Genomic DNA, 25,563 nt, shown 5'->3' on the forward strand with positions numbered 1-25,563 from the left:
GTATGAAAACAGATTTCGGGATGTCAAATAAACAGTGTCAGAGAAAATTCGCGAAAGAGAGGGGTTTTTAGTGGGTAGGGAGTATCGAGTTGGTAATTCGACTTGGTACTCGAGTCCCACATAACTCACCGGACCGGCCTGTGAGTATGCATAAAATGCATTTTCCCCTCTCTCGTAAAAAAAAAAGTACAATATAAAAAAATAATAATAATTAAAGTGAATATGTATAATAATAAAAAGTAAATAATAATTTAAGTAAGAGTAATAACTAGAGTAATAACTTCAAGTGAGTAAGCAAATGAGAGAGAGAGAGTGAGGGAGGGAGAGAGAGAGAGGCAGAGAGAGAGAGAGAGAATGAATGTATTCGCATGTGTGTGCATGTAGCGATCAGATGATCGCAGCAGGCGCCCCGCGTAAGCACCCGCGTCTGACGGTGAATCGCACCACCCTTGCCTGCCTCTTGTATCCGACCCATTATAAGTTAATTACTTCCTTTAATAATTCTCATTTGAATTGACTCAAGAATGTGTCATTTCACGGACAATAGGGTTATTTTAAATCACCCTGTATATATATATATATATATATATATATATATATATATGTATATGTATATACAGGGTGTCCCAGACCACCCCCTTTTTAAAATGAAAATAAATGGCTTTTATCAAAAATCGCGAACAATTTTTAAGTAAATCGGGTACGCTCTATCAAATGGTGATATTTTCGACTTTTAATTCCGACCGGAAATACGCCATTCGGATCGGAAGTTTAATTTTTTTAGGGGAACATGGTACTTTTTATTACAGATTCGAATTGTACGTGAAAAAATAAAAAACTTTTGTATCAAATGTTTTTTCTGAAAGTGCCTCTGTCAATCTTAAAATTGACCTTGAGTGTAACTGTGATGAAATAATGAAGGTCAATTTTAGTGATTAGAAGGTAAATATTTACCTTTACACAGCCAGCCCCAAATGACTTGACCTTGACATATATTATCAAGGTCACTGCCCTGAGTAACATCCAAAAGATTTTAGGCGTCGCTCGTTGTTTATTAAAAAGTTATAAACAAAAGAAGTTTTATAAATTTTATAGAATTTTTGGACACCATGTACAATAATAGAACTTTCAGGTAAATATGGAGAAAAGGTTCATACTTTTATGTCATCTTCTCGTTATATCCTATTTGTGTTTACATTTTTTGTTTACATTTGCTCATCACGATTTCATATTATATTTTATTTGTGTTTATATTTTTTTGTTTACGTTTGCTTGTTGTCCCTTCCATGTCGCTAAGCTATAGATTATTGTTTAGTTTCGCTAAATAAAAATTGTACTTTTTATTTTACCTAAACTTTTAATAAGTGTTTGTATATAACTTCCTTCATTTTGCAAAGTACATGCGTGGACACCGCATGTTCCGCCCCCCCCCGGTAGGGGGGGCTCCACTTTCGGAAGATATAACCTAACCTAACCCGTGTCTGAAGTATGGAATATACCTGGCTTCGCATAGAAAGTTGCAAACTTATATAAACTATATGAACCATGTAAAGCAAAATGTCATATATCAAGGTATTTCCTACACTTCAGACACAGGTTAGGTTAGGTTATATCTTCTGAAAGTGGAGCCCCCCCGTAGGGGGGGGCGGAACATGCAGCGTCCACGCATGTACTTTGCAAGACAAAGCAAAGTTTACAAATACATATATTCTATTAAATATATGTATTTCTTCTTGAACATACATGATGTGGTAAAATTACATTCTATTCATGAAACTCTTTTTGTTAATAACTATTTAATAAATAACAAGCGGTTAAAACCTTTTGAAAGTTATTCCGAAAGATGACCTCGGGAAATGTAAACAGAAAAATATCAAGTGACGCGGTAGCGTCGCGACGCCAAGTACATAAAAAACAAATCCAAGCATTGAGTTGAGAGTCACTGTGGTAAGACTTCCGAATAGCCCCTACCTCCGAATTTGATGAAACTTCCAGCATTTGAAGATTATAACAGAACACATTCACACCATAAAGGATTTTTTGCGGAAACGACTAGGAGCGGAGAAATTTAAAAAAGAAAGTTTTCATATATTTCGCAAAAGATATTTATATAAATATCAGAAACTTATATATATATATATATACACACACACACACACACACGCGGGGGGTGCAAGGGGGGCCTTCGGCCCCCCTCCCGCACCCGCCCCGTCACCCTCGCTTCGCGTGGAAAGTTGCAAAGTGAAACCTCGCTTCGCGTGGAAAGTTGCACCCTCCTACACCCACCCCGCCGGTAGGGGTGCCTACGGTAGGGTGCAACTTTCCACGCGAAGCGAGGTTCCACTTCGCAACTTTTCACGCGAAGCGAGGGGGACGGGGTGGGTGCGGGAGGGGAGGCCGAAGGCCGTCCTTGCACCCCCCCCGTGTGTGTGTGTGTGTGTCAGCTCCATGCTGTTATAAACTAAAACGCATGCGCACGTAGTCAAGAAACATGTTCGCGTCACTACATTTAGTCGGTATGACGGATTTCCTAACCTTAAATACCTGCCAACTTTAGACCTTCATAATTTTTTTCGTAAGTAAAAGCGACAATTTTAATTAACAGATTCATGTTCTACGCACTAAAATACGTCAATAAATCAAGTTTCAGCGAAATCGGTGAGGATACCCTTCTCCTTCACAATTACTCCTTTACAATTATAAATATTTATCAAAATTCAAAAGTCGCAAACTCATGTGGAACAAAACAACTATAAACCTCGTTTCAGATCAAAGCACAAGGAAATGTGGGGTGGATATTTACACACAGTTTATACCTTTCAACAATCAAAATAACTCCTACATTTTTCAAAATTTTTTTCTCAATAACTTTTTAACAAACAACAAGCAACGGTTAAAACCTTCTGAAAATTGCTCAGAGTTATGACCTTAACAAGGTATGTCAAAATCAAAGTAGTCGGAAATAAATCCTAAATGGTAGTTTTACCGTCTTCTTTTTTGAATTTCTCCGCTCCTAATCGTTTCCGCAAAAAATCCTTTATGGTGTAAATGTGTTCTGTTATAGGCCGGTATTCATAGTCCGGTCTTATATTTAAGATCGTCTTTAGTTCATCTTCAGATAATCCATAGCCAATAAAATGATACATACAATATTTAAAGATGAACTTAAGACGATCTTAAATATAAGAACGGACTATGAATACTGGCCATAGTCTTCAAATGCTCGAAGTTTCATCAAATTCGGAGGTAGGGGCTATTCGGAAGTTGAGCCGTCACTGTTCTCGACGCGGCGCTACCAAGTACCTTATCCGGAATTTCGCGTCAAGTAAACTTTCGGTTAAGATATTTAATAAACTAAAGCCGTAATCAAAAATCTAACGACACTTTTATGATATAATATGAGTACAAGCTTTCGATTGCGACCTGTTTGAATAAAATCGGTGCAGTCAATCCTGAGAAATGATGATCGAATATCAGAATTGTGACATTTTTCGTTCTTCTCTTCCATTTCCTTCAGTTTAGACTCACGTACATATGCTCGCACGCACACACGCAAAGCGAGTTTGTCCCTCAAGCGGCGTTCATACCGCTGCGTATACGATTACTGCTTCGATATGTACAATGCTTTAAGATGTAAAATCATATGTGTGCATGTGCGTACATACGTGTGATATGTATATGTATGTATGTACGTACGTATGAAAGATAAATTTATTAAAGTATAGTGCGGAATAGTGTAACAAGGAAGAGAAGTGACACGTTAAGCAGTCAGGTTACTTGTTTAAAAACACAGATTTTAAGAAATAAATAAGAGTAAAAAATAAAAGTATAGTGCAGAACAAGGAAGAAAAGTAGTGTGTAATAACGTACCAAGGAAGAGAAGTGACATATTAAAAGTTATTATCAAGCGACGCCGAGTGCATTTATTAGTAAAAACACAGATTTGTGACACTTAACGACAACCAAGTGGACTGTGATTCATCAATCAAAAGGTAAATATTGTGAAATTTTTCTCATTTCTGTTTAGATTACACATAATATATTTTGACATATTATATTAATAAAGAAAATAGACAGTTATCATTTTGTGGAATATAATTATGTAATTTATAATTATATATATATATATATATATATATATATATATATATATGTGTGTGTGTGTGTGTAGAAATTTACATATTTGACAGCGCAATCATAATTATAGTTACATAGACATTTATTACATTTGCCTGCGTAGATACACATATAGTTACGCAGAAATATTCCCTACATGTGTAATGATAATTATATATATCATATATATTATAATAAATAATTATATATGTAGGGAATATTTCTGTGTAACTATATTTGTGTACGCGCAGGCAAATGTAATAAATGTCTATGTAACTTTAATTATGGTTGCGCAATCAAATATGTAAATTTCTACACACACACATACATATGTATATATATGTATACAATAATTATGTACTATAGAACTATAGAGTTATAGATATACACACTTATATATAATTATGTACATAGATAAGTTTTTTCTGCGTAATCATAATTTGTATGAATAGGTTACTTGTAGGAATAAAGTTTAGATGTTGCATGGAAGTAGGAAAAGAATAACATCATATTTGTAAAACTGGAAATATATTTTAAGTTGTGGGAGGATGGACTATATATGTTGATGCTGCCTTATAAAATAATATTTATTACGATACGCAACAAACTTATATTAAACTTTTATGATAATTATATTATTATTATTTACTTATTACATCTGTTTAAGTTTTCGAATTTTTAACTTCTTTTTTTTCTCTTTAGACCTAGTAATGGCTAAATTTCAATTTAAATTTCATTTTGTTTAAGATAGAAATCTAATACAGTGGCAGAATTGCAGCATGTCTTATTTCAATTAAATCTGAACTTCTAAAATTTTCTTTGATTCTTCATACGTGAAACAAAATTTTATTTTATAATAAAGAATAATGCAATAATAATGAAATCTATAATAGTAAATATGTAATGATAAAAACTTAATTAAATTAATAATTTTGACGTGTAATATATAGTAATATAGTATTACAAAGGTAAAAAAAATACGCCAAGTACATAAAAAATATTCCACCTTGTATGCAATAAAACGTTTATAAAAAAATATCCCTAAAAATAATTTATCTCTCAAAAAATATATGTAAATTTTACAAAAAGATGTGAAATCCCTCCAAAAAAAACCTTACAAAGGTAAAAAAAATACGCCAAGTACATAAAAAATATTTCACCTTGTATGCAACAAAACGTTTATAAAGAATATCCCTAAAAATAATTTATAATAAAAATTTTCTCTCAAAAAATATATATTTTTCCTAAAAAAAAAATCAAAACTAAATATGAAATCAATCATAAATTAGCCAAGTACATTAGAGCAATTGATAGGGATTTGTAATTTGAAATATTTGTCACAAATTCAATCTTGCATTTATGTGTTAGATTCTCGACAAAATTAAAAATGATTTTCAAAATAAGTTCAATACTTTGTATGATATATAAAAATACATTATTATATATGATCCAAATAAATATTTGTACAACATATATAGCATTAATATATCACGGATTTTATATTGCAAATTATAAATAGTAAGTCATAAAACTATTTAACACTTACTGCAATAACATTGATTGCAATCGCTAATTTTGAATTTAAAAGAGAAAAACTAATCGACTTGTTTTAAGATAAGTTTTACTATGTAGACCTGGAACTAAAAGATTTAAGAAGTTACATACAAAAATTTGACCCGAGTCGTATTTATAATTTACACATTTTTATTATTAGGAAATATTTAATTTTGAAATTAATCATAAGCTTTGCCAAGTAAATTTGGAACTAAAAAAATTAAGACCAAAACGACTTACAAAAACTTGGCGTGCTCGGGTCACATTATAATACACATAATTTTACAAAGTTTACGAATTACATACCTGTAATTAATTTCAATTATAGAAATATGTGAATTATAACGACCCGAGCACGCCAAGCTTTCGTAAGTCGTTTTGGTTTTAATTTTTTTAGTTCCAAATTTACTTGGCAAAGCTTATGATTAATTTCAAAATTAAATATTTCCTAATAATAAAAATGTGTAAATTATAAATACGACTCGGGTCAAATTTTTGTATGTAACTTCTTAAATCTTTTAGTTCCAGGTCTACATAGTAAAACTTATCTTAAAACAAGTCGATTAGTTTTTCTCTTTTAAATTCAAAATTAGCGATTGCAATCGATGTTATTGCAGTAAGTGTTAAATAGTTTTATGACTTACTATTTATAATCTGCAATATAAAATCCGTAATATATTGATGCTATTTCATATGTTGTACAAATATTTATTTGGATCATATATAATAATGTATTTTTATATATCATACAAAGTATTGAACTTATTTTGAAAATCATTTTTAATTTTGTCGAGAATCTAATACATAAATGCAAGATTGAATTTGTGACAAATATTTCAAATTACAAATCCCTTTCAATTGCTCTAATGTACTTGGCTAATTAATGATTGATTTCATATTTAGTTTTGATTTTTTTTTTAGGAAAAATATATATTTTTTGAGAGAAAATTTTTATTATAAATTATTTTTAGGGATATTTTTTTATAAACGTTTTGTTGCATACAAGGTGAAATATTTTTTATGTACTTGGCGTATTTTTTTTATCTTTGTAAGGTTTTTTTTGGAGGTTGAACTTATTTTGAAAATCATTTTCATTTTGTCGAGAATTTAATACATAAATGCAAGATTGAATTTGTGACAAATATTTCAAATTACAAATCCCTATCAATTGCTCTAATGTATTTGGCTAATTAATGATTGATTTCATATTTAGTTTTGATTTTTTTTTTTAGGAAAAATATATTTTTTGAGAGAAAATTTTTATTGTATAAACATATTTAGAATGTAACGAAAAGATGATACAAGTAAGTATAAAATTTCAAAATCGCATATCTCAGGAACGAAGAGAGACCGCCACAAAATTCAAACTGTATATGACTCAGAATAATGAGCTTTACAACATATGTCAAGGTCAAGGTCATTAGTGAGGTTGTACCTTTTCTCCATATTTACCTAAAAGGTCTATTATTGTACATAGTGTCCAAAAATTCAATAAAATTTATAAAACTTCTTTTGTTTATTAACTTTCTATTGAACAACGAGCGACGCCTAAAACCTTTTGGATGTTACTCAGGGCAGTAATCTTGACAATATATGTCAAGGTCAAGTCATTTGGAGCTGGCTGTGTAAAGGTAAATATTTACCTTCTAAAATTTACTTTCACCAAATATCTTTTTCTGTAGGTTGAAAATTCGAAGTTGAAAATTTGTAGGTATATTAAAAATTTTTGTTAAAAAACAATTGATTCTAAATCAACCAAAACACTTTATTAAAAGGAAACTTTTTCTTTGAAAATATTTTCAATACATATTATATATATTTATATGAATGATGCTGAGTATAAGTCCATCCAAACTCGATTTTGAGTTGATAGTAGATTTGAGATACAGATAATACGATCTATCAATCTACATAACTACACTGAAATCTGAGTCTGTTTTCAAAGTCAATCAGATCTGTATACTTAAATATATAAATATATATACTAAAAGCAAACCTTAAAGTCTTTATTTCTTAAACTTTTATTTTTCAGACTTGTATTGCTTGGCATTTGAGCCAATCATATATAATTATATTATATTTATATGTAACAAATATTTATAAATCTTTAAACTTCATTGACATATACTATCATCAGATACTATAAGACTATATTATAATAAACTTTATTAATATATTTACATATTAGAATATTTACGTATCTGGATACAGTTTATTGTTAGATAAAAGATTTCGATTGTATAATCGAATTATTTAAACAGTTCAAAGTAGATAATTTAATAATTAAATTTAATAAATAATTAAATTATTTAATAAACAAAGTAGATAATTTAATAAGCTTTGGAAAATTCGAGTAGAATTTCTCTTTCAATCTGTCTTCTGAGTCAATGATTGTTTAGAATTCATATATTTTAAGAGTTTATATATTAAGAAAAATTTGTGAATAAAATTAGTAAATAAAATCAGAAAACCAGTAAACATAAAATCAGTAAACAAAATTAGTAAATAAAATTAGTAAATAAAATCAGAACATAAACAACGATTTATAATACATTTCCTAATTTTACGCAAATATCTAAAGTATAAATAAATAAGAAATAAATAAAATCAATTCGAATAAATTGAATTGTTCGAATCTATCTTCAGTCTTGAGCCAAACATTTGAAGATTTGATTTTAAAATTTAAATTGTGTGTGTTCAAACTATTTGATTATTTGAAAATTCTAAATTAATTAATAGTATAATAATTCGCGCATTTCTTTCCTTATCATATCGTAATTATCGATATAGGGCGATCAATTAACAGCCAAGTGATGATTCGATGTAAACCGGATGACAGCTAATCACGCAGATAATTATAGTCACGTTTAACGTCAGCCCGATTACGGCGACTAACATCACGCCACGAGATGAGTGATAATTACGCGTGTCGTAATTTAGTGTCGTATCCGGGGTAGACTATAAATCTTTTTTATGTACAAAAAGAAAAGTTGAACAAATTTTGAATAAAAAAAAATAAAACAAAAATGAAACTTGTAAACAGAACAAATTGAAATATTTGAATAAATTTTTTTTTAAAAGATTTTTTGCTAAATATTATTTTATTATTTATTTTATATTATTTTATATTTATTATAAATATTTCACGTAGAAAATAAAAAGTAGTAGATAAAAAGTACATATTTCCTCAAATTTGAACTTACTTAAATCCAGGAATTACAGTTTGTAAAAATGTAGTGCAATTTTGGATTTTTACATAAGTTGCGACATTAATAATGTTTAAAAAATATCTCTAAATAATATTAATTATTATTACGGAACATCGAGCAATTTAGGATTACAATTCTTAGAAAACAAAATTCTACGATCTTCTTCAGGTTCTGTTTCGAGAGAGGAAACACTTTATAATTAATCAAAACTCAAATTTTTATATAAATTCCGCGATTTTAATCCGGAATTCCGGAATTATATCGAAGACAAACACATTGTCGACAAAACAATCGAATCGCTATAACTAAGGCTGTTACTTTTGACAACTTCGAAGATTCCTCGAAGTTAACTTCAAAGCTTCAAAGTTTGTTTTTGAAACTTCATAGCTTCGAATTTCGAAATTAACTTCGAAATTTCGAAGCTTCGAAAAATACATTCTTGCAAATTGTAAGAAATATTGAAAATATTGTAAATAAAAATGAATTAATTAATACATATATCCAAAAAATTATTTAAAAAATAAATGATTAAAAAATCATTAAAAATCAACTATTGAAAATTTTCAAAATTTTTAGATATTTTATTTTTTTTATACATATTTGCTTGGATCGATAGTTAAATTCAGTAGAATTACCTTTCCAGCGACCGTCATCTCATCCGTGGATTATGAAGCGTAGATCCTTTTCACGTACAAAAAAAATTGCTCGAACGGGAGCGGCAGTGGCAGTGCACTTTTCAATGGCCGGTCAGACAACGACACATTTCTCGCGAATCACCCATGCAAACACTACGTATAACTCACTGATCGCTCATATATAATTATATATCACTGATCCCTATAACGAAAATCACGCCATATATTATTTCGTTCGTTTCGCGATAAAATGGATGAAAATCTAACTGTACGCGGATGTAAACGCGTGAACGCAAGACACTTCCAATCGACGGCGACCGACAAGTGAATGGAGTGCCTCCACCGCGCGCGACATACCTCCCCTACTACTACACTACCGCGTGACCCACAATAGACTTAGCTCGTGATTGTCGCAGTGATCACGTGATCGTTCCGTCCAGGATCGTATGCATAAAATGGGAATGAGCGGTTAGCAAGTTAAATATGTAAAAAAATATCGAGATACTTTCTATCTTTTTCTTTCAAATGTTGTAAAACAAATTTCCTAATCTTCCAGGCATTTTTGATAAAAATTCCCGGTAAAGAGAATATTTCAAAGATTTACTCTTACGAAGGAAGAATACAGAGCCACAATTAGATTTGTAAATATTGAGAGAGAGAGAGAGAGACTGAATAACTTTTGTAAAATAAACATTTTGCATAATTATTTGCATATTTTTATTTTTTTATCCTTAAAAATTATAATGAACAATATTATGTACTGTATATTCGATATTATTTATATATTTTCATTTTTTTATCGCTAAAAATTATAAAAAATATATACTGCATATCCAATAATTAAGACATTGAATAAAATATAAACAAAGAGAAAAAGAGAGACGTAAATATATATTTTACAATATATCTTAAAAGCTTATAATTCACTTGGCTTGATGGTTACAATATGAGAGCAAAATTATTAAAAAATTTTAATTCCCTAAATTCCAATAAAATTTGATGAGAATTCTCTCATTTTAGCAGGTACAAAAGAAATCTCTAAAAATACCAGAATTTCTATATTTTTTTTTCAGAGAGTAGAAATCTTATTTTTGCATTTCAAAATAGTATAATACTTATATTATTTCTTTGAAAATTGCAGCATAATTATAAATACGCAGCTTAATTACATCTCAAATAATATAACATTGTTAATTTGCTAAACATCTAATGTTTTATAATTGTCAAACATAAGAATATTCCATCATTCAAGAATATTCCATTCATTTATAAGAAATGTCTTGATAAAAATGTTTTTGAAACCATAATTTAAGGACGCAGATATTATATTTTCAGAACAAATAAAAGAAAAAACTGATGTCTTTTAGATTTCTTTAAAATAGACAGATTAGGTCTTAAAAAACGTATTTTTTACATTAAAAAGAATTAAATTAAAATGAATACATTTAAATTTATTTTAAAATTAATATAAATGTTAAATTAATACTTAATTTAAAATAAATATAATGAGAAAAAATCGCCTATACAGGGTGTCCCATTTTAAAAGTTCCACCCTTATAACTTTTCAGGATCAACATTTGAAGGAAAACGACTAGGATAAAAGTTGTAGGGAACAAAGGGGGCTATCTAATAGTGACCTTGGATTCGACATTAAAGGTCATTTTCAAGGTCATTTGAAGGTCAACTTCCGTTTTTTAAATGGGAACCCCTATTTTTTATTACTTATTCTTGTAGCTTATCTCGATAGCTTTCCAAAACACTATAATAAAGTATTTCTTCATTCAGTACTTTTCGAGTTATGAGGCTTGAAATAATTTCTTAATTTTATATAAACCATAAAATATCTAGTAAAATATTCATTTTTCGATTATCTTACCTTAATACTTTTATGTACAAAATAATGAGAAGAATCAATTGGTGAAAAGAAAAAACATAGTTGTTTTTAAGAAAAAATATGTAATTTGCAATTAACAATTCCATATTTTTTCTTGAAAACAACTGTATGTTTTCTTTACACCAATTGATTCCTCTCATTATTTTGTACATAAAAGTATTAAGGTAAGATAATCGAAAAATGAATATTTTACTAGATATTTTATGGTTTATATAAAATTAATAAATTATTTCAAGCCTCATAACTCGAAAAGTACTGAATGAAGAAATACTTTATTATAGTGTTTTGGAAAGATATCAAGATAAGCTACAAGAATAAGTAATAAAAAATAGGAGTTCCCATTTAAAAAACGGATGTTGACCTTCAAATGACCTTGAAAATGACCTTTAATGTCGAATCCAAGGTCACTATTAGATAGCCCCCTTTGTTCGCTACAACTTTTATCCGAGTCGTTTTCCTTCAAATGTTGATCCTGAAAAGTTATGAGGGTGGAACTTTTAAAATGGGACACCCTGTATATATATATATATATATATATATATATATATATATATATATATATATAAATTATTTCTCTAATTATTTTTCAATTATTCTTATTATTTTTCCTGTATACATGAGTAGAGATTACATACAAGAGAAAGAAAATATATATAAATGACCATATATTTTACATCTATATTTTATGTATAATTATATATATATATTTATATCTAATTATACAGAATATTTTACGATAAGAGTATCTTATCACTGGACACTTCTTTTCACCTTTATAAGATATAAGATCATAAGATATACATATAATTTAACATTAAGTTAGTAATAAAAATATTATGTGAATTGATATTTATTTCCCCACAGCCAAATTTATTCTATACTATAAAATTTAAAAAGATGCTTAAGAAATTACTACTACTTAAAAATTCCACTTAAGCACATTCAACTTAATCCTTAAGACATTTGTATATAGTGAAATTAATTTCTTAAGCATTTTTTTCAAATTTTAATTATATATTAATTAAAATACGTAAATACATAATTAAAAATAGATTGCTTGAAAGTTCAGCTTTTCAGATTTTCACTGGTATAATTATACAAAGCTAATGCATAATCTATATTATAAACTTGACCTATTTTTGTTCGAACATTTTTGTTCAAACGAGCTATTTTTGTTCAAACACTATTTAAAATTTTTATAAAAAAACAAATGAATAGCTATTACTTAATAGAGTAATCTATTAAATAAGTATTATAAAAAAGTACTGAATTATTTAATCATTTAATATAATTTTTAGATAAAAAATGTAAAAAAATGCAATTTTTAAATGATTGTGTAAAGAGATTAAGTAATAAAATTATAGCAGTAATACATATGTATCTTCAGCTAAAAATACTCAATTTTGATTTCATTAAATCTTAAATAAATCTTAAATAAGTTAAGATTTAATCTTAAAAATAAACAATATTGCTCGACATTGCAATTTTCAATAGGTAACAGTATATTTATATATATATAAGATGTTTTACATAAAGCGTTACAAGATGTTTTTTTTTTAAACTTGACGTATAAAAAATGTTTCAAACAAAATATATAAGATTTTGAGAAGAAGAAAAGTTGATTTTTAACTAAGATCATTTTTCAAAATCATGGAAAGGTCAAACTATATTTACATGGAAGCATCCTAATTTTTTTTTATATAAATTGATTCCGTCCAATATTCGATGTAAAAAATTATAAAATAAAATGGCCAAAAATTAAATAATTTACGAGATTTTATTTATATAAAATTATATAAACAAAAAAATATTATCTTATAACACTTTATATAAAACATTCTATATAGTGTACATTACATTCTATATAGTGTTACATTATATATGTGCGTTACATTATGGATGCAAAGAGAAAAGCACACAGAGCTTGTCCACATTAATTTATGATAAAAATCTTATTATTTTGTGAAAAATAGTCAAAATACTTTAAATATTATCAATAAGACATTTTCTTTTGTAAATAATTACTGAATTTTTGTTCAGCGCTCTTTAAAATGTTCTATTGTATCCTGCAAAAAAAATTTAAATAATTTCTTGTTTCTAATATCGTTATTATAGTAATATAATTATCGTAATATGATTAAAGAAACAAGGGCCTTAATAAAAAGTTATTAGTATTTTGTATATAATTTACGATGGTGGAACCCATCCGCCGAATGTTGCTTCGAGTTCTTTGGCTACTGCTAAGCATAGATGATCATTATAAGGAGCTGCTACTACCTTTAATTTAAAAAAAAAAAATGAATTTTTAAGATTCAAAAAATTTTGTAATTACATAATATGATTTTCTAAATGACTAAAAAATAATAAAAATATTTTTAAGAAAGGAATAAGTTTTAATGATACAAATATAATCATATATGATACCTTAGTAATATATAATTAATGACTGTGTATTACTGTGAATAGAATATTTTAATTTGGAAGTAGATTTTGTAAAACAGCTTTTAGAGCTGATTTTATTGTTATCAATATAGTATTTATAAATTTTGATTGCATACGTATTACTACTCAGATACAATATTATTTTACAATTGAATACAGCCTCAATTGGACATTTTCAATCAAACATATATTTGCAATGAAACAATATTTTGATTAGGCATAATATCCAGTAGGCAAAATGTCAACAGATTTACTCAGAAGTTACTAGCAAATTGGTAGATTCTGTTAAAGTTTTGACAATTTCATAATCGAGATTAATTATACTATTATATCTTATACTGTTATATGTAAATTACTTAATCGTTTTTCTTTTTCTCTAACTAATAATTTAGATGATTAGTTATTCCATTCCAAAAAGATTAATATTAATCTAATATTAATATAAATTTAATATGATTGACTAGTATTATTTAGTGATTAATTATATAATGATTAATTTCTCAATAACTTATTGCCATATATGCTATATTATCCATGTATAAAAAACAATAAACTAAAGTTATTTATGCTTTAAAAGTCAATATCACTAATAAAAAAATTTTCGTAAGAATTCTCGTAAGAATATACTATTAAAATATTGCAATAATCATATTTAATGTGTGAATAAAAAGTTATAATACATTTAATTATAAATATGAGAATTTAAATATAACAAAAATTTATCAATATTAACATAAATATGAATTTTAGAGAGATTTTATATAATAATAAAAAAATTTTTTAATACCTGAATACCAACTGGCAAACCCTGTTCATCCAAACCCAGTGGCACTTGGCAAGTTGGGAATCGTAAAACATTGAACAGACACCAATAGCCAAAATTGAAAGGTCTTAGATACATGGAATAATGATAGCTGGCAGGATATGGAGCCGAAGGATAAAATAACACTCCATTATCATCCAATTTCTCCTATAAAGAGAATTTCCGATAAAACATACAAAATATAATAAATAATAATAAATAATAATAATAATAATAGTAAAAATTGAACAAAAAATATATATTTAATTTGTGAATATTTTTCTATATCTGAAATATTTATGTATTATATATGATTTCTATAATAAAAAAACTAACTGTATCTATAAGTACACTGAAAAAAGTATATTAAAATATTCATTTTTTTTTTGCAACTGCAAATTTCTTAAAATGGAGTAATTTGGAAAAGACCATCAAAAAATTAAAGTAACTAGTTTTTTTTAATTATATTATATTATATTATATTATATTATATTATTATATTATACTATTTATTATATTTCTAGACACACATGTGATGTATTTCTATCCTGTAATAATTTACCATCAAAAATTGTTTCATTTTTGCAGTGATGTGTTTTGCCCATTCCTCATTTTCCTGTGGTAAAAAGTCCTCATCTATCAATTTGATAATAGCAGCCAATGTCAATTGTGAGTTTCCAGTAAGTAGATTAAACACTTCTCTTTTTGCACTAGTAACATACTGCAAAGTAAATGTTTTTAAATCGAGAATTAAAAAATATTTATTATGAAGTATAGAATGCAATTTAAATGCTGCTAATTAGTATAAATATAATTAGTATAAATATAAATTCTATTATATTTTGATAACTCGTAAAATTTTGAAATAAAATTGAAAATTTACCTTTCGATCTGTTACATTCAGTTTAAAATTAACATTTTCACAAGTCATCCAATATCTCCACAGTTTGTAGCTATACTCAGAGCCTGGTATTTTAATCTGTAATATATAAATATAGTATGACTTTTCTATTGTTTTACAAACTTAGGAATTCTAGTAGATATTTAAAAAGAAAAACTTTTAAAACTTAAAAAATTAAAATATGGATTTTTATAGTACAAATATATAATACATTTTTTTTTATCAGTTTATGGAATCATATAATGAGATCTGGAGGTTTCTACCTTTGTAGCAGAACCTGTGAGTTCTCTAAAGTGTTGTATCACTTTAAGTAATGTAGCTTGCATAGTCCTATTGATTTTGCTCGCTCTCAAATCGCCGGAACTCTCTTGGTAGAACACTTTTAGATTCTTCATATTTATTGGCTCATCCAGCTTTAATTTATGTACATTAGGACTGATTAATACCTTTAATAAAGGTATTAGATCTTCAGCCTTTTTACAGAGTGGCCCAGCTGCTACCATAGTGTCCGGATAATCAGTCTCACGCAATCCAATTCCAGCTACTGGTGTCAATCCTGATAACAATAATATTTCAAAATGAATAGCTTACGTGCAAAAATAATATATCCAAAAAAATTCAAAATGAGTAAAGCATAGTCTTAATTTTAATTCATGATTTGTTTAATTCATGTTTTTCTGCCTATTTCATGCAGAACTGCAGAAGTTCCAAGTAATATTAAAAAAATGTTTGCTGATGTTGCAGCATTAATTCAGAAATAAATTCTTTTTTTTCTATATCAAGTTATAAACATAATTTATTGAGTTTTGCATGCATGCTTCTCAATTAAGTTACTATTATTATTATTGGTTTAAGGAAATTAATAAAAATTTTAAAAATTTATTTAATAAAATATTAATAAAAATTATTAATAAAATTTAAATAAAAATTTAATAAAATTATTAATAATATTTGTATAATAAAAAGAAAATTTTGAAGTATTTTTATTAAGTATTATAAGAAAATTTTTTTGTTTCAATATATAAGATATCTATATAATCACAATTCAAAAGTGCAGACATTCCAGATATTCAAACTATTATCTTTAAGTATTATAATATCTTTTTAATAACATTAACCTTCACTAGGTTTGTAACCGAATAATCCATTAAAGAACGCAGGCATCCTCGTAGAGCCTCCTATATCACTACAGATGGAAAATGGAGCACCACATGCTGCTACTATAGCTCCCTCCCCACCACTACTACCTCCCACTGTTCTAGTAATATCATAAGGATTATTTGTCTGTCCATATAGATTATTCCTTGTTTCTATCCATAAATTGAGTTCAGGAACATTGGTTTTCGCAATCAAAATTCCACCAGCTTCCTTGAGAAAACGAACCGTTGTGGCATCCTCCTCAGAACGATAATTACGGCGGCAAAGCAAGCCCATAGAATGGATTAATCCTAATGAAATAATTAATAATTAATGATGTTAAATTTAATTATTAATATTCAGATCAATTAAATTTTTTTTCTTTTTTTTTTCTTATAAAAGATAACTTATCTATATTCTTTATTTTCTAGACTTTTCTTAAATGATTTTAGAAGTAATGCAAAAGTGGAAAATAATTCTTCATTGTGCTACTTTGCCTACCCTTAGCGCAATTGCTTTCTTTTGTAGTAAAGGGAACTCCAAAAAATGGCAATGTTATCCTTATTTTCTCCAAATCCGTACATTTTTCTATCATAGTATCCACTACTTTAGCTTCTTTAATTGCATCCGAGTATCTATCCTCTACAATTGCATTTATTAAGCCATTCACTTCTTTGCATCTTTCAATATATGTTGTTACAACCTCCTCTGATGTAACTTTTTTTGTCCTAAAAAAAATATATATATATATATATATATATACAGGGTGTATCTGAAATGATACACTAAACTTTAAGAGCATATTCTAGAGGTCAAAATAAGACTTTTTTTTTCCTATGAACATGGGTCCGCAAATGAACCCATCTCCGAGCTAGAGGCCCCTAAAGTTTGGGAAAAAAATTAAAAATTGGCTGTGTTTCAGGAAAAAAAAAAAGGTTTTGACTTTACCTATCACCCTCTTTTGAGAGATAAATAAATTTGCGTTGTGGGTGCTTAGTCAATTTCACACATTTTCGAATTTTAGCTCGGAGGGGGGTTCATTTGCGGACCCATGTTCATAAGAAAAAAAAGTCTTATTTTGACCTCTAGAATATGCTCCTAAAGTTTAGTGCATCATTTCAGATACACTCTATATATATATATATATATATATATATGTGTGTGTGTGTATATATAAACATAGATATTATAATTTAATAAATGATAAAATTGATAAAACTATATATGCATATTTTAAAATTAATAATTTAACCTGATTTTTTCCGCTAAAGAGACAGCACTTTCTAACAACAGACTGTTTTTCACTTGTGGTACTTTCTTTGCCTTTGAATTATAATATAGGCCAAAAATAAAATCTACAATGCAATCAAAGAAAAAATGTAGTTCTATGATTATATATCGTAGGATGTTACAGCACAACATTTTGATGCATTGCAATACATCTTCGCATTGTGGGGGATCCTATATATAAACATATACACAGTATATTAATAAAAATATATATAAAACTTGTATATTATATATTATTATATATTACTTGTATGTATATTTTTTATTACAGAATAATATATGAATAATAAGATTTTCATAAAATTATAGTAAAAAATAATTATATCAGCATTTTATTTTATTATATAATCAGAATACAAAAAACAGATCATGATACTCATTTAGGATTAAACATTTAGAATAGTATAAAAATGTGCTTCGAAAATTATTTGTTTGAATGATTTAAAATAAAAAAAATAAATAAAAAAGATTTATTTTATAATCAAAATAAAATAAGCAAAGAATAAATTTTTAATTGTTGTAAAATTAATTGCTTTAAATAACATTGAAAAATGTTCAAATAAACGTTCAAACATTAAAAATGATTATTAATGTATAATTGTACTAATAATGACATATAGAAATTTTTAATTTACCTTATTTTTTATAGAGGTACACATATTTGTATAAAAAATAATAAGTGATATCAATAGAATTTACTCTTAAAAAAATACATAAAATTATGTACAATATTTTTGAAAGTAATGCGAATTTTTCTTCTTTCACACATATACACATGTCCATGTATCTCTTCCTAGTAACACATTTCTCTTTTCTTATTCTTTTTCTAATATTCTCTATTTTAATTTATAAAAAAACTTTAAATACTGTTCTAACCACACTGTGATAAATTTTACATCAATAAGTGTAAATTAATGGACTTATCTTATTAATCATCATTATTAAATGCATCAAAATACATGTAATAAATTCAAGAATTGCGAAATTACTAAAAAACTTTGTTCGTCTTCAATTTTATTGTCTTCAGTTTTACATAAGAAATAAAGATGATACAGCATCTGTCATTAGAAAGATCGCAGCATCATCGCTGAAGCACATCAGCTGACTTCAGTAGCGTACATACTTCGTAATAAAGATATCACTGGTCTAGTTTCCACCATAGATGCCAGTTTTGACCCGCTGCACGCTACGCAACAAAGAAAGAACCGTGTACGCCGTGTAGCCGTGTGGCGCTACAGCCACTCATCGCCGTCGAGCGCCACACGTACACGGTTCTTTCTTTGTGTGCGTAGCGTGCAGCGGGCCAAAACTGGCATCTATGGTTTCCACCGAAGTCTTCAATCCGATTCTGGGGGTCAATTGTGGGTGCGTTCCGATTTAGGGCCTCCGCACAAGGTGTTCCGTATCGCATTACGTTACGTTAAGTATAGATCGTAAATTTAACTCCGTACGTAAAATTAAACTTCAGTCAACGCACAGAAGAAATCGTAACGTAAAGACATGTCTTTACGTTACGATTTCTTCTGTGCGTTAACTGAAGTTTAATTTTACGTACGGAGTTAAATTTACGATCTATACTTAACGTAACGTAATGCGATACGGAACACCTTGTGCGGAGGCCCTTACGCATGTAACGCATAGGCCGGTATTCATAGTTCGATCTTATATTTAAGATTGTCTTAAGTCTGGTCCGAGGGTGACTTAAGACCTTATTCAACCAATCAAATGGCTGCGTAGCATTTCAAGCTCGAACTTAAGACGATCTCAAATATAAGATCGGACTATGAATACCGGCCATAGACTGCATTAGGGTGCAGTCCCACGTAGAAGAAAAAGCGGAACGGAAAAGAAGTATAGTGGGGTAACCAATCAGAACGTTTCTCCAAAAGACATATTTGTTCCGATTTTAAATAACCGGGTTCCCCATGTAAAAAGCGGAAATAAGCACAGACATCTATACTAGACCGCTAACTTGCGTCAAATCATGGACCTAAGAAGATATGGATGGAGTCTAGAGCCGGGGCGGTGTGAAATTTAATTTAAAATACATGTATTTTTATTCGAAAGTTAGCTAATATGGGATATATAACCTTTCGGGAATTATCGGATATGCGACGGAAACACCCGAAGGTTGCTTTTGGAAAGAGACAGAGCTATACACCTCCCTTACCGCAAATTTCACAGCCCCCTCGCCCATATGAGCGCTTTAGACTCCATCCATATCTTCTTAGGTCCATGCGTCAAATACATGTCCACGAAATTTATGTACTAAATTCTCACGCATGCGTAACGTTGGTGGACAGCAGTCACGTTTGTGATTGGTTGATGTTATGTACGATGTACGTAAGTATGTAATTTGTGTATAAACTTACAGTTGAATATAAGTTATTTTTAAATAATATATAATGTTCTTCGTTTTTAATTAAAATTTATTACAGCCTTTAAAGATAAAATATATCAAAATATATTTAAAAGGTATATGATATAATTAAAATCAAGATTAAAAATATATATAGAAGATTAAAAATATATAAAGATTAAAAATATATGTATATAACATTTATATATATATTTATATTTATTTTATTACAAAATTAAAAGTTTATAATATAAAAAGTACAAGTTTTAAGGTGAAAACTTAAATATTAGCTGGCTACAAGTGTCCACCATATTAGTTTTCCACCAATATTACGCATGCGCGACCGCCATATTACATGGTTTTCGGAGACACATTTTATGTACAAAATCAATGGGAGTTAGCGATCTAGTTATAGTATAGATATCTGTGGCTCCAATACGTTCGCGTCACCAGAACCAATATGGCGACTAGGTGTTCGCGTCGCGATAGAACATACTCTATGGAGCATAGACTTATATAATAGACCAAGCCAACCGTGAGAGCAACCCACGCTGGCACAAAAGTGAGAGAGCAATAGCTGGAGTTGTGCTCTCTCTGTCTAAATGTGATAAGGTGGGGATAAAGGAGAGAATAAGATAGAATAAGATATAGTGCCTTCTCCGCCTTCTCCGTCTTCTCCGTCTTCTCCCACTCTCTCTCAAATATGAGAGAGAGCGGACGACTCCATCACTATCTCTGTCCTTCTATGTCGGCGTGCGTGCGCCCATAAGATGGCGCGGTCTATTATATAAGTCTATGCTATGGAGCAATTAGGAGCATGCTCCATTTGCCTCACCTTCGAAGGTGATGCAGTTGGGGCAAATGTGCGTGCATGCGTAATATATAAAATATGAATTGATGGACGGCCGATTGTAATGTGCGCTTGGTTGGAAGCAAAAAGGAAGGGGAAATGCCTCAAGTCCGTTCGTGTCACCAAGCGTTGGTGCACATAAACTCATCTGCTCTAACCGCCATCTTACCTGATCCAAGTGTTCTCTGGTGTACATTGGAGCATGCGACACGAACAAACCTTGTGTGTTATGTCCCGTCTTATGTATACGCGAACGTTTATTTCTTACAAAATGTGTTACAAATGTGTTATGTCTCGAGTCTTATGTATACGCGAACGTTTATTTCTTACAAACGTTTGCGTATACATAAGACTCGAGACATAACACACAGTATTGTGCGTTACCTAAGACAAAGACTTAAGGCATAAAACATAGGCCGGTATTCATAGTCCGATCTTATATTTGAGATCGTCTTAAGTTCGAGCTTGAAATGCTACGCAGCCATTTGATTGGTTGAATGAGGTCTTAAGTCAACCTCGGACCAGACTTAAAACAATCTTAAATATAAGATCGGACTATGAATACCGGCCATAGTCTTAAAATTATAAGGCAGCCATTCTGCTCAGGCCCGTATCTTGAAAGTCAAGACGGGTATAAGCTCGTTCTCAAGACCACGATCGATTCATAGTTCTTCCTTAAGACCGACTTTCAAGTTTAAACTTGAGCTCAGTCTTAAGTAAGCAAATAACGTTGCATAGATAAATCTTAAGAGCGAAATGGCATTATTCAATACACAATTCTTTCTTAAGATTTGTCTTGAGCCTGTCTTCGTCAAGTCCAGTAAATAGTCGACTTGAGACGGATTTGACAGGTTATGTGTCACATTGAATTGCTACACTCGTTTAATTTGACAGTTTGTCAGTGTGACAGTTTTACGGTTAATATATTATAACATATTTTACGAAATTAAAGAAGACGAAGAAAGAAGAAAGAAAAAGGTATGTATATTATTATATATTCTATAATTACCATTTTGTAATGTAAAGAGTGGCAGAGCGAGTAATTATCTTTAATCTTTACATTATGTAGACAATATATTATTATAATGGTTTATATAAATGTTATAAGTTATTGTATGTTGACGGAGTGGAAAAGAAGATAACGTAAAACAGTACGGTTTATATAATGATAATAAAATAATGGTTATTGTAATAATATATATATTATATATATATATATATATATATATATATATATATATATACAGGGTGGCCCATTTTAATCCATCCAGTCGAATATCTCGAAAACCAAGCCCGGGAGAGAAAAATGTTTCAGACAAAAGTTGTTTGGTTTCGAGGGGGCTAAGATGGTACTATTGGTTTGACCTTGAAGAGTTATTTGAAGGTCACATGAAGGTCACCTTCAATTTCTTAAATGGAACCTACTATTTGTCATTGCATATTCTTGTAGCTTATCTCGAGAGATTTCCAAAACACTATAATTAAGTACCTTTTCGTTAAGTACTTTTTGAGTTATGAGGCTTGAAATAATTTCTTAATTTTACATAAACCGTAAAATATCTTGTAAAATATTCATTTTTCAATTATCGTACCTTAATACTTTTACGTACAAAATAATGAGAGGAATCAATTGGTGTAAAGAAAACACATAGTTGTTTTGAAGAAAAAATATGTAATTTGCAATTAACAATTCCATATTTTTTTTTAAAAACTATGTGTTTTCTTTACACCAATTGATTCCTCTCATTATTTTGTACATAAAAGTATTAAGGTAAGATAATCGAAAAATGAATATTTTACAAGATATTTTACGGTTTATGTAAAATTAAGAAATTATTTCAAGCCTCATAACTCAAAAAGTGCTTAACGAAAAGGTACTTAATTACAGTGTTTTGGAAAGCTCTCGAGATAAGCTACAAGAATGTGCAAAAATATATAGTCTGTTCCATTTAAAAAAATTGAGGTAACCTTCACGTGACCTTCAAATGACTCTTCAAGGTCAAACCAATGGTACCATCTTATGACCCCCTCGAAACCAAACAACTTTTGTCTGAAACATTTTTCTCTCCCGGGCTTGGTTTTCGAGATATTCGACTGGATGGATTAAAATGGGCCACCCTGTATATATAAAATTATATTACATAATATTATTTTATATTATATTATAGAAATAATTATATATATAAATATTATATATATAAATAATATTATATTATTATATTATATACATATACACTACTCAAAAGAATCTAGGGAACACTTTTCATACCCTAAAAATTGGGCTATTTTCAAACCGCTGAAACTCGTCGAAAAATCATCGTAGAAAAAAAATTAAAAAAGCATTTTGAAGCATGAAGTTTCAACTTTAACGCGCTATCGGTGGTTTTTTAAAAATCTTTTATCTTCCTTATTCTGCGCTTTAAAAAGGAACACACTGTTTAGTTTCTTAAAATTATGTATTTTTAACACACTGCAACTTGATGAAAGAAATTTTTTTCGAGAAATTCAACTCAAGCTCTATAAATTACAACATTTTCTCTGCAAAATGCTTTTTTAAAAATCTTTCTACGATTTTTTTTGACCGAGTAATGCGATTTTGAAAATAAACCAGTATTCTTTAGATATGATATCGATACTCGGTGAAAAATCATCGCAGATGAAAAATAAAAAAAGCATTTTGAAGCTTGAAACTTCAACTTTAACGCGCTATCGTTAGATTTTTTAAATTTTTTATCTTCTTTTTTCTGCACTTTAGAAAAGAACATTGTGTTTTTCCTTAAAATTACGTTTCTTTGACACTCTGCAGTTCGATAAAAAAATTTTTGTCAAAAAATTCAACTCAAGAACCATAAACTACAACATTTTACCTACAAAACGCTTTTTTAAAAACTTTCCTACGATTTTTTTTTACCGAGCTACATAACTTCGAAACCAATATGTGAAATGATGTATACCGCCGGCATTAGCGTTATCCAATGTGCACTACGTGGAGGTTGCCGATCGGATTTTGCACATCATGTGTAGTGTGTGTGTGTGTGTGTGTGTGTGTGTGTGTGTGTGTGTGTTACATAGCAGAGATAAGGACCCCGCAGTTCGTCACTCCTGCAGTATTTAATGACTCCAAACCTTCTCTGTTCTCTCTGTGTGTGTGTGTGTGTGTGTGTGTGTGTGTGTGTGCCAGCACGCGCGCGCGCGTGAGTGCATATGTGTTTAATAGCGTGTGTTACCTCCTCTCTGATCAATTACCGCTTGCAGACGCTTTCGCATGTTTATGCATCTTCGTATTAGTTCTTGCGGAATTTGGTGCCAAATTTGCCTAAGTGTTTCTTGTAATTCTTCAAAGTTGTGCGGCTGTTCCTCGCGATGCCTTAATCGTCGTCCCATCTCATCCCAAATATGCTCAATCGGATTTAAGTCCGGGTTATTAGGGGGATGGTCGAGCAATGTGATGTTGTGTCGCTCAAAAAAACGTCGAGTTACGTTCGCCGTATGAGGACGAGCGTTGTCTTGCATAAAAATAAAATTTCTATGTAGTCGACGCAGAGGCAAAACGTGAGGTCGAAGAATATTATTCACATAACGTGTACATGTCATTGCAGGAGGTGGCAGTATAAGTCAGTTCTTCCTCTCATTGAAAGAAACACTTAGGCAAATTTGGCACCAAATTCCGCAAGAACTAATACGAAGATGCATAAACATGCGAGAGCGTCTGCAAGCGGTAATTGATCAGAGAGGAGGTAACACACGCTATTAAACACATATGCACTCACGCGCGCACGCGTGCTGGCACACACACACACACACACACACACACACACACACACACACACACACACACACACACACACACAGAGAGAGAGAGAGAGAGAGAGAGAGAGAGAGAGAGAGAGAGAGAGAGAGAGAGAGAGAGAGGGAGAGGGAGAGGGAGAGGGAGAGGGAGAGGGAGAGGGGGAGAGGAGAGAGAGAGAGAGAGAGAGAGAGAGAGAGAGAGAGAGAGAGAGAGAGAGAGAGAGAGAGAGAGAGAGAGAGAGAGAGAGAGAGAGAGAGAGAGAGAGAGCAGAGAGGATTTGGAGTCATTAAATACTGCAGGAGTGACGAACTGCGGGGTCCTTATCTCTGCTATATAACACACACACACACACACACACACACACAAAACACATGATGTGCAAAATCCGATCGGCAACCTCCACGTGGTGCACATTGGATAACGCTAATGCCGGCGGTATACATCATTTTACATATTAGTTTCGAAGTTATGTAGCTCGGTAAAAAAAAATCGTAGGAAAGTTTTTAAAAAAGCGTTTTGTAGGTAAAATGTTGTAGTTTATGGTTCTTGAGTTGAATTTTTTGACAAAAATTTCTTTATCGAAC

The 25,563-nt window shown here is 29.7% G+C and overlaps 2 protein-coding genes across 10 annotated transcripts in view; both read right to left on the reverse strand.

The window, feature by feature from the left end:
• Positions 1–9,883, reverse strand: part of Regnase-1 (zinc finger CCCH-type containing protein regnase 1) — a 118,449-nt gene extending 108,566 nt beyond the window's left edge. For 4 of the 8 annotated variants that reach the window (XR_014438073.1, XM_083095447.1, XM_083095450.1 and 1 more), the window contains exon 1: positions 9,515–9,882. Coding sequence is in view for 6 of the 8 variants with exons in the window: in XM_083095447.1 (XP_082951573.1) it covers positions 9,515–9,532 (18 nt within the window). In the remaining 2 variants the exon portion in view is untranslated. Of the gene's footprint in view, positions 1–9,514 lie in introns of all 8 variants that reach the window. The other 4 variants (XR_014438072.1, XM_083095448.1, XM_083095449.1 and 1 more) reach the window with 2 other exon arrangements.
• A 1,061-nt stretch (positions 9,884–10,944) lies between these two features.
• LOC145967988 (fatty-acid amide hydrolase 2) lies at positions 10,945–19,155 on the reverse strand. 2 transcript variants are annotated; one of them, XM_083093143.1, is made up of 9 exons: positions 19,104–19,155; positions 17,943–18,045; positions 17,192–17,418; positions 16,672–17,001; positions 15,817–16,109; positions 15,536–15,631; positions 15,215–15,373; positions 14,638–14,820; positions 10,945–13,685 (listed from the first exon to the last, which is right to left on the reverse strand). In XM_083093143.1, exons 1-9 carry the CDS (start codon positions 19,138–19,140, stop codon positions 13,596–13,598), a joined length of 1,518 nt encoding a protein of 505 aa, XP_082949269.1. In that variant the 5' UTR covers positions 19,141–19,155; the 3' UTR covers positions 10,945–13,595. The 2 variants fall into 2 exon arrangements, with proteins under 2 accessions (XP_082949269.1, XP_082949268.1); XM_083093142.1 differs by lacking the exon at positions 19,104–19,155 and adding an exon at positions 18,616–19,080 and having other exon boundaries at positions 17,943–18,151.
• Positions 19,156–25,563: the final 6,408 nt, after the last annotated feature.

Source organism: Camponotus vicinus, unplaced genomic scaffold (assembly GCF_025532165.1).
Source record: "Camponotus vicinus isolate PSW18456_S1 unplaced genomic scaffold, iyCamVici1.0 SCAF_3, whole genome shotgun sequence".
NCBI classification, from domain to species: Eukaryota; Metazoa; Arthropoda; class Insecta; order Hymenoptera; family Formicidae; genus Camponotus; species Camponotus vicinus.

What these genes read in the sequence shown, in the direction of transcription:
- LOC145967988 (XM_083093142.1), bottom strand. Translation starts at nt 18,639, where the DNA reads ATGTGTACCTCTATAAAAAATAAG. An exon ending in TCTTTAGCGGAAAAAATCAG is followed by an intron (nt 17,419 to 17,942) that starts GTTAAATTATTA and finishes TATTTTTTTTAG; the next exon opens with GACAAAAAAAGTTACATCAG. An exon ending in CGGTTACAAACCTAGTGAAG is followed by an intron (nt 16,110 to 16,671) that starts GTTAATGTTATT and finishes TATTGTTATCAG; the next exon opens with GATTGACACCAGTAGCTGGA.